The sequence below is a fragment of the Pundamilia nyererei genome, unplaced genomic scaffold (assembly GCF_000239375.1).
Source record: "Pundamilia nyererei isolate P.nyererei 1_Seehausen unplaced genomic scaffold, PunNye1.0 scaffold00133, whole genome shotgun sequence".
Lineage (NCBI taxonomy): Eukaryota > Metazoa > Chordata > Actinopteri > Cichliformes > Cichlidae > Pundamilia > Pundamilia nyererei.
This window is the reverse complement of record NW_005187534.1, coordinates 1347000-1357556: the sequence shown is the minus strand read 5'-3', so window position 1 is coordinate 1357556 and position 10557 is coordinate 1347000. Positions and strand designations below refer to the sequence as shown.

General features: G+C 39.6%; 1 protein-coding gene across 1 annotated transcript in view; it reads left to right on the top strand.

Annotated features, from left to right (window-relative positions):
* Positions 1-10557, top strand: part of hectd2 (HECT domain containing 2) — a 59718-nt gene that overhangs the window by 18935 nt on the left and 30226 nt on the right. The window contains exons 8-13 of the mRNA XM_005743585.1: positions 50-159; positions 2126-2274; positions 2366-2489; positions 4580-4676; positions 4819-4926; positions 7315-7447. Of these exons, the coding sequence (XP_005743642.1) occupies positions 50-159; positions 2126-2274; positions 2366-2489; positions 4580-4676; positions 4819-4926; positions 7315-7447 (721 nt within the window). The remainder of the gene's footprint in view (positions 1-49; positions 160-2125; positions 2275-2365; positions 2490-4579; positions 4677-4818; positions 4927-7314; positions 7448-10557) is intronic.

Here is a 10557-nt window from a genome sequence, read left to right as displayed (position 1 = left end):
TGTGTGTGTGTGTGTGTGTGTGTGTGTGTGTGTGTGTGTGTGTGTGTAGAACCCACAGTACTCAAGCACCAGCACCTATGTGATCTATGCTCACCTGCTCAGGCAGATCGCAGCTTTGTCTGAGGCTGACCATCACTTCCTGGTTCACTGGTTTAAAAAGTAAGTCCAAAACTCTGTGCAAGCGTCTGTGTGTTCGTCTGTGTGTTCGTGTGTGTGGTAACCAGTTTGATATTGGTTCGCAGCCAGTAACAAATGGACCTCACCGCAGTTTAAATAAACAATAAAAATGTCAGGTATCATATTCTGATTGATGTCTCTTTACAGCGTCTATAAAGCTACAGAATATTTTCTTTGTCTTTACATTTGAATTACTTTGTCTTTTACTGATTTTCGTCATCCACACTGGATCTAAGGAGAGAGGATTTTGTATGTTAAAGAGATCGTGCAGCCTTCTGTGGAAAATGTGGGATTTGAAGCTTTAAATAACTCATGGATGTGTGGGCGGATTGGCTCTTGTCATCTTGTTTCTGCAGCAGGGTTAGCAGGTGATAAATTGTGAGATGAGAACATAAATTAGGCAACTACTCTGCTTAGTCTCACTTTCTTAATGCATATCACATACACAGGTTTGAGGTTTTATGAATCTCTGCTGTCATTTGGTGCAAACCCTAAAATTTGACAAAACACAGCACTCGCATTCTTTTTACATCCAGCTTGGTTTTTGTCTTCAGCTTTGCTTTCCCTACTCTAATCAGCCCACACAGTGCGACCTGCATGCCAACACTTTCCCTTCTGGAAAAAAAAAGTTCAAACGTGTATTTGTGATTAACTGTCAAGTATAATAGAATTGTTCTACTTAAAAGAGTATGCTTAACTACTTGACATCCACCAGGTCACCAATAATCTGTCCATGGCTTGAGTTTTGTTTTGGCAAAATGTTTCTGGCAAAACTTTAGAAACTGCAACATGTTACATTACAAATAAAGAGTCATACATCAGCTGTTGCATCTTTTTTCTATGTGACTGTTCCAAATAGGCATTATATTATATTTAAAAAAGGGGTCAACATAAGCCAGACCCTACCCTAATCATAGGTGGGCTGCTAGTGACTAGCCGGATGTTAAATAGTTAAAAAAAAGAAAACTCATGGCGAGTTACAACATTGTGTGCTAATGTATTGTAGTTGTTGTCTGCTGTTGTGTTACTGTACACATATTATCTGCTTTAGCTTGAATATAGAAAAACATCATAGAAAAGTTTTATCAGGTCATCTTTCATTATATATTGTTTTGCTAAGAACACGTTTGGTGAATCTGTCAGTGACATACTACATGACTAAAACTGGTGCCAGGCAACATATGACTCAAATAGTCTATACGAGCAGGGGAATGAAATGGAAATCTCATTTCAGCTTTTTGTGGATGCTAACAAGGACACATTTGTTTTAATGTTTGAGAATCTGCTTGCAAAAACCCAACAAGCTGTAGTCCAAAGTTTTATTCAGAATGGCAGTAAAAAAAGTCTTAGATCCAGTCCTTATGGTGCAGGAACCCTGGACGTGAAAGCAAAGACTGGAAGCTTGTTTGGGAGTTTTAGTATAAAATAAATTTTTCACAATGTCAACACAGTAATCAACAGTAAGAGATTAATAGTTATGGGGCTTATGAAATATTAAACTTCTCTCCAATAGAAAAAAAGCATGTTTATTAATTTATAAATTTCTTTATCTTATTTAATTACATTGTTCCTCACTGTCCAAATATAAACTTTGTCCAGCTAGAAGACTTTAAACATTACACACAGCCTGAAAGCACAAATGTAAACCAGCTTCTGTTCGTCTCCCTCTCGGCTTGAATGAGGAACATTTGAATTCATGCTGTTTGTGGTAATGATTTACTAGCAAGCTGCTTCAAATTAGAAGTTCTGTTTAGTTCTGCTCAGATCCAAAAACCAAACTTCTCCAAAGCTGCTATTATTTTTCCTCCTTGAAGTGTAAGCATCTATTTTTGTGCACATGTATATTTCAGGGTGCAGTTTGACTCTGCCAAGCCACCAGTATTAACTCCATGTATCTGTGTGTGTGTGTGTGTGTGTGTGTGTGTGTGTGTGTGTGTGTGTGTGTCAGACTGTCTGCAAGGCGTTTCAGACAACTGGTAGAGCGCCTCCTGCAGTTCATCTCCACTCGCCTGTTTCCAGCAGAACCAGATGAATTTCCTCCTCTGTCCAAGTGCGCCTGGTGGATTCCCTCTGCAACCAAAGTGCTCAGCCTCTTCAGTGAGTCTCTTGCAAAACGAATAACATCTCGATGTCTGCTGCAGATGATTTCTGTCACATTTGACTGTTATTCTTGTTTCCCTGTCCTCAGATGCAGCCAACAGTGTCTCCTCCCCTCCAATCATGTCCTTCACTGACTTTTACAACATTACTCTTGAACACATAGATTTTATGGAGGATTATAGGACCTGGCAGAACTATGGCAACTCAAATAGGTCAGTTGTGTTTTTTCTGTATACATTAAACTGTATGAATTTTCCATCTGGTTCAATCCTGCTATATCCTGATCATCATTAGTAAATCTAAAAGTCATATCTTGCAATTAGGTTTGTTTTCCTTTCAGCCAATACTGGACAAATTACCTGCCAAGAAATTTAGCTGAACATGATTTTCAATTTAATCGCAAAATTTAGTGTTCACTTGAACCGTTCTTTAGAGCACCAAAGGCGATAGGATACATTTTACTTCCAGGACTTCATTTGAGTCATTTTGCAATTTAACAATAATCAACTTTTAGATGGACATGACCTTTTTGGTTAAAATATTTACATGTATATATATATATATATATATATATATATATAAACAATCATATAGAAAGGGTGTGATAGAGGGCTTGTCCTGGTGAAAATCCCGGACGAGCCCCCAAACATTTTCTTAGTCCATAAATTGACAATGTAGTGGAACTAACGGCATATAAGATGGCACCATCTTGCTGTAATTCTATGAATGTTAAATGATGTAAATATAATTATAAAACACATAAGCTTGAACCAATTTTATTATTAGATTCAGGCTTCTTAACTAATATCTTAACTAACAAACTTTTAAAACCGAATCCAAAAAGTACGACTGCTTGTATAATCCAACTCAAGTATTAAATAATAAAGAAATTGAAGGACCAAGGCTTACTGTAGTCGACACCAAAGCCAGCCATTCTGACCACGTCTGGCTTTAAATGCATGCATAGGCTGATAAGGCATAACTGAAGTAATATTAGGTACCAGAACACTTTGAATATTTCTTTCTTTGTTTGTTGTTACGGGTTGAGATATGTTGTATTACCATATAGATTTGTAGGAATAATTTCTTGCTAGCATAGATGCATTTCTGTTCAAATCAAGCATCTTTACTGCAGCATAATAAACTAATGAAACTTTGACATTAAATTTACACCACTGCATGTAATGAAATAGCTGACATCTCTCATTTTGGTGGGGCGTACCTCTTCGGTGACAAACTGGCGCAAACGAGACCCTGTTGTAATTTTGTATGAACTAGGCATTTATTTTCTTTCTTGTAGATCACTGAATATGGTAGTCAGCATGTGAGTAGTTGATTTGTTGCTACGTAACAAGTTTATGGTTGATTGCAGTAGCAGGTTATGCTAGAGCTGCTCATTTCTCATGGATACACAACTTTTCCACAAAGATATGTTCCTGAAAATACCAAAAAGGTAACATACTCTACTTTAACTTGTGATTCAAATCCAGTCATAACCCTGGGTTGCTCTATATAAGAGACTAAATCAATGTCATCTGGATTCAGATTGGTTGACCAATAATACAAAACCTGAATGACTCTGATTCACTTCACTTTTGTTATTCAAATCTTCATCAGTTTAGTTTTGTATGAACTGAAAACTCTCCAGATTTCAGCAATAAATAGAAAGCATAAAATGCTGTACTACTTTGTAGTGTAGTAAAGTATAGTACAGTATAGTAGTAATAATTGGTTGATGATATAGTCAGTGATGACTGATTTTTGTCAAAAAAAAAAAACGTTTTTAGACTTGCCTGTAAGCTCCTATTAGAATTGCCCCTCCATATTACAGTACATTACCCTGAGTAAGTGCTACTCATGACCAAGTCATCTAACATCCCTTTGAAGATTCCTGGAAGTGAAATTGAGTATCTCCTCAAAAGCTGAATAAAGTAACGCTTCCACAGCTGCAGTTTATCCAGAACTTTGGAAAGACTTGCAGAAGCCGTGAAGTTCGTTTCACGCTGTGTCACGGCTCGTTAATGTCTCACAAAGAAAATGGATCTGGAGTTTACAGTTGAAATGACCGGCTCTTACAGCCTCTGGCTGGTGTGGTGGGGGATTTGTGGAGCTCATGTGGCTTGGAGGGTGTAGACTTCAGAGCCTGCTCATTAGGGTAAAGTATAGAATTTTGAAAACACTTGAAAGCTGGTCAGAAATGCAGTTACAGAAAGACATATTTATGAAACTGCTGATAGAAAAACAGACTAAGAAACTCTGCCTGAGAATTATTAACTATTCTTAATTTTTTCCTCTTTTTCAGGTTTTCTTTCTGTCAGTTTCCCTTCATCCTCTCGACGGTGGTAAAGAAAGCCATCATCCAGAAAGACTCGGAGCAACAGATGATCAGTCAGGCCAGGGTGAGTTGCACATTAACAAAGCCTGATTCCAGCCTTAAAATATTGTAATAAGGAAACACAGAGCAGGCAGATTTGCTGAAGCTGTATATGAGCAACAAATGCTTGTCTGTTGAGTTTAGGATTCTGTGTTTTTGCTTCACAGCAAAGTCTGGTCAGTAAAGTTTCTCGCAGGCAGAGAGTGGACATGAACCTTCTGTTTCTCAACATTAAAGTACGACGAGCACAGCTTCTCAGCGACTCACTGGATGAGGTTAGTACATTCACAAATTTCAGTTTTTGATGTATAATCATTTTACAAGACGTTTAAACATCTTTTAAACTGTTTAAACTGAAATATGCAAGTTAAAGCATGCAGTGTAGACCGGTGTCATCAGGGCGTTTATTAATTAGAAATAATGTGAATGTTGTCTGATCTTTAATGCATGAAAAACTGCCATGATGATTATTTATTTAAAAAAAAGAAAGATAAAAAAATCTCCTGCAAATTCCCAATGATATCTTTCTGTTTTTTATCAGGAAGTTATTTTTATTCCAGTGCGAACTGGAATTTCTAAATTCAGTTTCTCTGATTTTGGTGCTTTATGCTTTATTTTTGGTGGTTTATAAAGGCTGCTTTGGTAATCTTAGTAGAAAGTTCCTTTTAGGGGCAAATTCAGGGGCAAATTGATAACATGTATGGCAGTTCCATGGAAACCTATTACTGATTACTATGTCTGATTTCTGATTTCTAAAAACAAATCTGAGAACCCGTTAACCCATCAGCTGACAAACTAAGGGCACAAATGCTAGCAGCTGTCTGAGCCGAGACTTCCTGATGTGTCTGCCAATCATAGTTTATGATCGTTAATAAATTAGAAAAAGCTAATAAAAACCTTTTGTCCTCTTTAGACAATGCCCAGTGTTTTTGAATTTGAATTTTGGTAAATGCATTCTGTTTTTGCTGTCCATGTTTACCTGGTCAGTACCTGCTCAGACATGATTGGTTATTAAAATTAAGACAAACCAGGAACATTCATGTCCCTAAAAACTCATCCTTTGTCTACTATCTTTACACATATTTATATGCAGATATCTGAAGTGACCTTGAGCCATAACACACTGTGAATTTATGTTTAGTGTGTTTTAAATGTCCTAATGCAATTTTAGTTGATACCAGAAAGCCAATCAGAAAACAATATGTTCTTTAGAAATACACAAGCACAGATTGGTGCAGGTTCAGCGTCATTTAATGAAAAATGAGATGTGTTAATGTGCCTTCTCCACTGAAGTACTGAGCAAAGATCGTGAAAAAAGAAGGAACTGAGGAGAAGCTCATGGGTGTAAACTGGGATTTTTAGGACATCTGAGAGTGTGATAACAACCAAAAACCAAAAAATTTCTTAAAATGTTGTTTTAAGCAAGGGGGAAAAATTGGAAACTTGTGATGTGGGAATACTGGGAATATCGGCCAGTGAATATATAGACCCTGCCATGAGGATCAGCAAGTATGCCTTTAATGTTTTGCAGTCATGTGTCACCCTCAACCTCCGTCAATCTGAAATGTAACCGTAAATCTGAGATAAACACTAAAATCCAAGTCTAAATTATGTGAAATGTTATTTTCTTCCTGCAGTGAGGTTCAGACCAAATGTCTTTCATTTTGGTCTTTAATTGCTGGTCTGTCCCTGTGAAGATATTCAGTCTGCAGACACTGAGGAATACATGATCACAGCATTTTCATACTTTCATTTGAAGAAACCATTTAGCAACTTAAGTAACAGTGTTTATGGGAAATTATAGCAGAGGATGTCATTTTTTTACCCAGAAAATATTTCCGCATCTACTTATTTTCTACTGCTTCTGTCTGTAGCAGCAGTCTAAGCAGACCAGTCCTCTTTCTTGGTGACCTGTACCTAAAGCTCTTGTGGCGTTCTCAAGCCAGAAGAGAACCATAATCTCTCCATCATATCTGCACTGGAATCTTTCCCATGTTGGGTGTGACTGGAACACCTCCACAGGAGCCGTCCAGAGGCACCTGGTCAGCTGGTCTGATTTGATGTGGAGGAGCAGCAGTTTTACTCTCAGCACCTCCTGAATCACTGAGCTCCTCACCTAGCCTGGGAAGCAGAGCTGAAAGTGCCTCTGCGGGCTCTTGCTTGCAGTTTTCATAATTCCTTTCATAACTTCTTCCCTCATCATGACCATAGATGTGGGTAGGAGTGTAGATGGACCAGTAAATCAGCTGCTTTTGTCATATCTCTCTTTACCAGAACAAATAGCCTCCACATCCCAGCAAACACCGCAACCACTGGTCTGTCAATTTTGCATTTGCTGACTTATTGTTAGCAATGCACAACTTTCCCTGGTGCTCTACAGGAGCCAAATAACCCATAATAATGGGCCTGATACCCCAGATTTCTTAGGCATCTCAAACAGGGCACCATAAGAGCAATCACACACCAGTTCCACAAAGCACATGCAGAACAGCTGGACACAATATTGCCAAGGCGTGTCACCCAGGATAACCCCACATCAGACGCTTCAGGCGCTGCAACTCTTACCCATCCAAGGGGTACAAAGGTTTCTGCAGCAAGTGTTTCTGCAATGCAAACTGAAACGAAATGTGTGTGTGTTTGTTTCATCTCTTTGTCGCCGATAGCTGACGAGGAAGCGATGCGATCTAAAGAAGAAGCTGCGGGTGACTTTTGTCGGGGAGGCGGGGCTGGACATGGGCGGCCTGACGAAAGAGTGGTTCCTGCTACTCGTCCGACAAATCTTTCACACAGACTACGGTGAGTCAGGGTTTCAGATTGGAGGTCATTCACACTGAAATATGAACTGCTGAGCTGTGAGTGTCCACAATCCAGCCTTCATCATAAAAATGGAAAAAAAGCTTTTCTTTGAATAGGTCTCGAGGGAGCAGCTGAGAATAACAGATAAGGTTGAGAATCTGGAAGGTAAATCCCGTTTGATACAAAGTCAGTGGAAAGTGAAGCTGTATTTTATTATTGAAGTCAAGCGGAAAAAAATCGTATTTTTATTGGATAAAACGGAAAGTACATTTTTATTAGACGGAGGCCTCGGTGGACGTGCTTTGTGAGGGTTCGGGTCAATGAAACTGCAGCGGGAATAAGTGTCAGATGGCTGAGAAAAGTGGCCCGTGTTGGTTTTGGAAACTGTATAATTAGCTGTCATTTCAGTCTGGAAGAGTTCTTATTATGATGGTCTTCTTCTCTTGTTTCTCTTTTCCTTTTTGTCTGTTCTGGCTGCCTGACTGTAATTATCTCTGTTTGCCATTGTTGTCACTGTGCCTATCTCTTTCTCAGTGTTGCTCTCTCAGTCTTTTAAACTCCTTTACCTCTGTTTACACGATTTATTCCAAATCTAAAGCCAGACACGGCTAAGTCACTCCTTCTCGTTACAGTTGCGTTAGGCTCTACAACGACCGGTAAAACTATCACATGTAAAGTTGCTCGTGTTTGATGTGACGTTTGCTCGATGTGACAGCTTTAGAATAAAGACACCATTATTATTTAGATGGTTCAGTGTAAGCCTTGCTTTTTATGCGTGTCCCAAGTTTTGACTGGCTCTGTGTTCAGCCTCTCAGCTAGAACTTGTTTTTTTCCCAGTAGCTATTGGCAACTTTTCCCCAGTAGCAAGAATGCTGGACAATGGAACAGCTGGAGAAACTGTGGAAACTTTACTTTTCTTTCAGTAAAAGAAAGAACTCGCCACAAAAAAGGCAATAAAACAGAAAATACAGTCAAATGAGAAGGAAAGGCCTCAGGCAGGCGTTGACTGGACGGAGAGAGATCCTGGACATAAGAGGGTTTACTCCGTTATTATTTCTAATGATAGGAATATGAGTATTTTTCCAATACTCTTCTTTTAAAAACCCAAGAACCTCCCATCATATTGAAACCAGTAGCTCTGTAATGCAAAAAAGAGCTTGAGTGATGTTGCAGGTATCACTTTCACCTTATAGTGTAACACTGATTCTGGAGAAAGATGAGTACTTCTAAGGCCTATAATGCCTGTTAAAGCTGGCTGAAGTAGTCCAGTTTGTAAAATTGCAGCAGAGGGGAGACTGGTGTGACTGTCTGCTGTGCTTAAAACAATCCCTGCACTTCCTTTTCCGACACTGATTATTGTATTTGTGTAATAGCTTATAGTCGTTAACTGTCAGCGTAGACTTCTTCACACTTAATATCTTTAGTGTCTTACTTGGTCAAGCCAGCGTCAGCAACCGCAACAAACAACCTCCTCAAGGCCAAGGCCGCCTCTTCCCCATCGTTCCACATGTTTAGCTTCTACCTTCACATTCTTCTAAATTGGTCATTCATTGCTCATCCTTTTATACTTATAAAAAGGCCATTAATCTCTGGCTCTCGTCTACAGCATGTCATTTATCCCGTCTTCCTTTTTCTCTCCCCAACCAGTCGCAGCAGATGGCTCCGCCCCTCCCTGAGCCACCAAAGTGCTTGCTCATAGGGGGTCATATTTTCAGATTGTTGGGTTATTTCTCTGTATGTATTATTGTAGGGTCTATCTTACAATATAAAGTGCCTTGAGGTGACTGTTGTTGTGATTTGGCGCTGTGTAAATAAAATTGAATTGAATTGAATAGAGTTTATTTCTCAGTGGTATTGACGGGTTTTGACCTGCTGTTGTGTTTTGGCCCCACATACATAAAACTGAATTGAGTTGAACTTGCTGGCTGCTCCGCCTTTCCTTTATAAGTGTCTGTGTTTGACAGTCATCAGCAGCTGAAGGAACCTGTAGTTCCTTGGCAAGTTTTCACACATTAACTAAGATTACGTGGACCTTTGGTGGAAACGCAGCGAAAGACTCTCACTTCTGGTAATGTGGATAAATAAATCTTAAGTAAAGGGCTCAAATATTTCCCTTTGGAAAGGATTCAACAGTTTCCTAAAACAGCTGGAAAGTCTAGTTTTAAGCAAACATGAAACAAAGTTGAGGAAACGGCACATTTTTGGGGACTATTTTCAGTGGTGGATTACTACACGTGTGTGTGGGATTCACTCAGGACAAACTGCAGTGTCTGTTCGTGGTAATTAAAGCGCATGTCGCACAGCATAGTGCAGCCATGTGTTATTAATAGTTCTTGGAGAACAGCAGCGCACAGATGCATGGGTTATATCAGCCTTTAAATACATACACAGTGCTTCATAGCGCCATACTTTCATTGTTGGTTTTGCTCTTTTGGGGAGACAGTAAAAAATCCTTTAATGTGAAGTCTCGATTGAACGCACTTATCACAAACAGTTATTTTATTCTCTGCTTTCCAGCTGTGCTGTGCTGAGTTGCACATTTCACAAATGGTGGCGAGTTGGTGGTTAACAAAAATCATTTAGATCTCAGTCCAAACTGAATTTCTGTGAATTGTGAGGAAAACATTTCTCAAGCCTTTCTTCCTTCATTTTTCAATTCAACAAGTGTGTTTCCATCACTGCCGCTCCAACATTTCCCCTGACTGCAAAACGATTCTCACATCACGTCTGGGCAAAAAAACCCTTTTTACAATATTGATATAGCATTTTCTCCAAGTTTCGGCCGCGTCCGTTCAGCCTTTGTAGTTCAGTATGTTGGAATTTGCATAAAATATACTCGAGTGGAAACCAAGCGAGCGTCTGCCTGTGCATCTGCGTTTTCTGCTCTCTGCGTCTCCGCTCTGGTCAAGTTGTTCTTTCCATCGTCGTTCCATCTTTCCGCGGTCGTCTGTGTTTGTCGGTGCCAGGGGGATGTCGGCCCAAAGCAACACACTCAATGAAAGCTGTGTTCCCCTCATTAGCAGCACAGGGAAATCCCCACCTCTGCACACACACACACACACACACACCCAGCTGCACACAGACAGGTGTATGCGCACACACACACACAC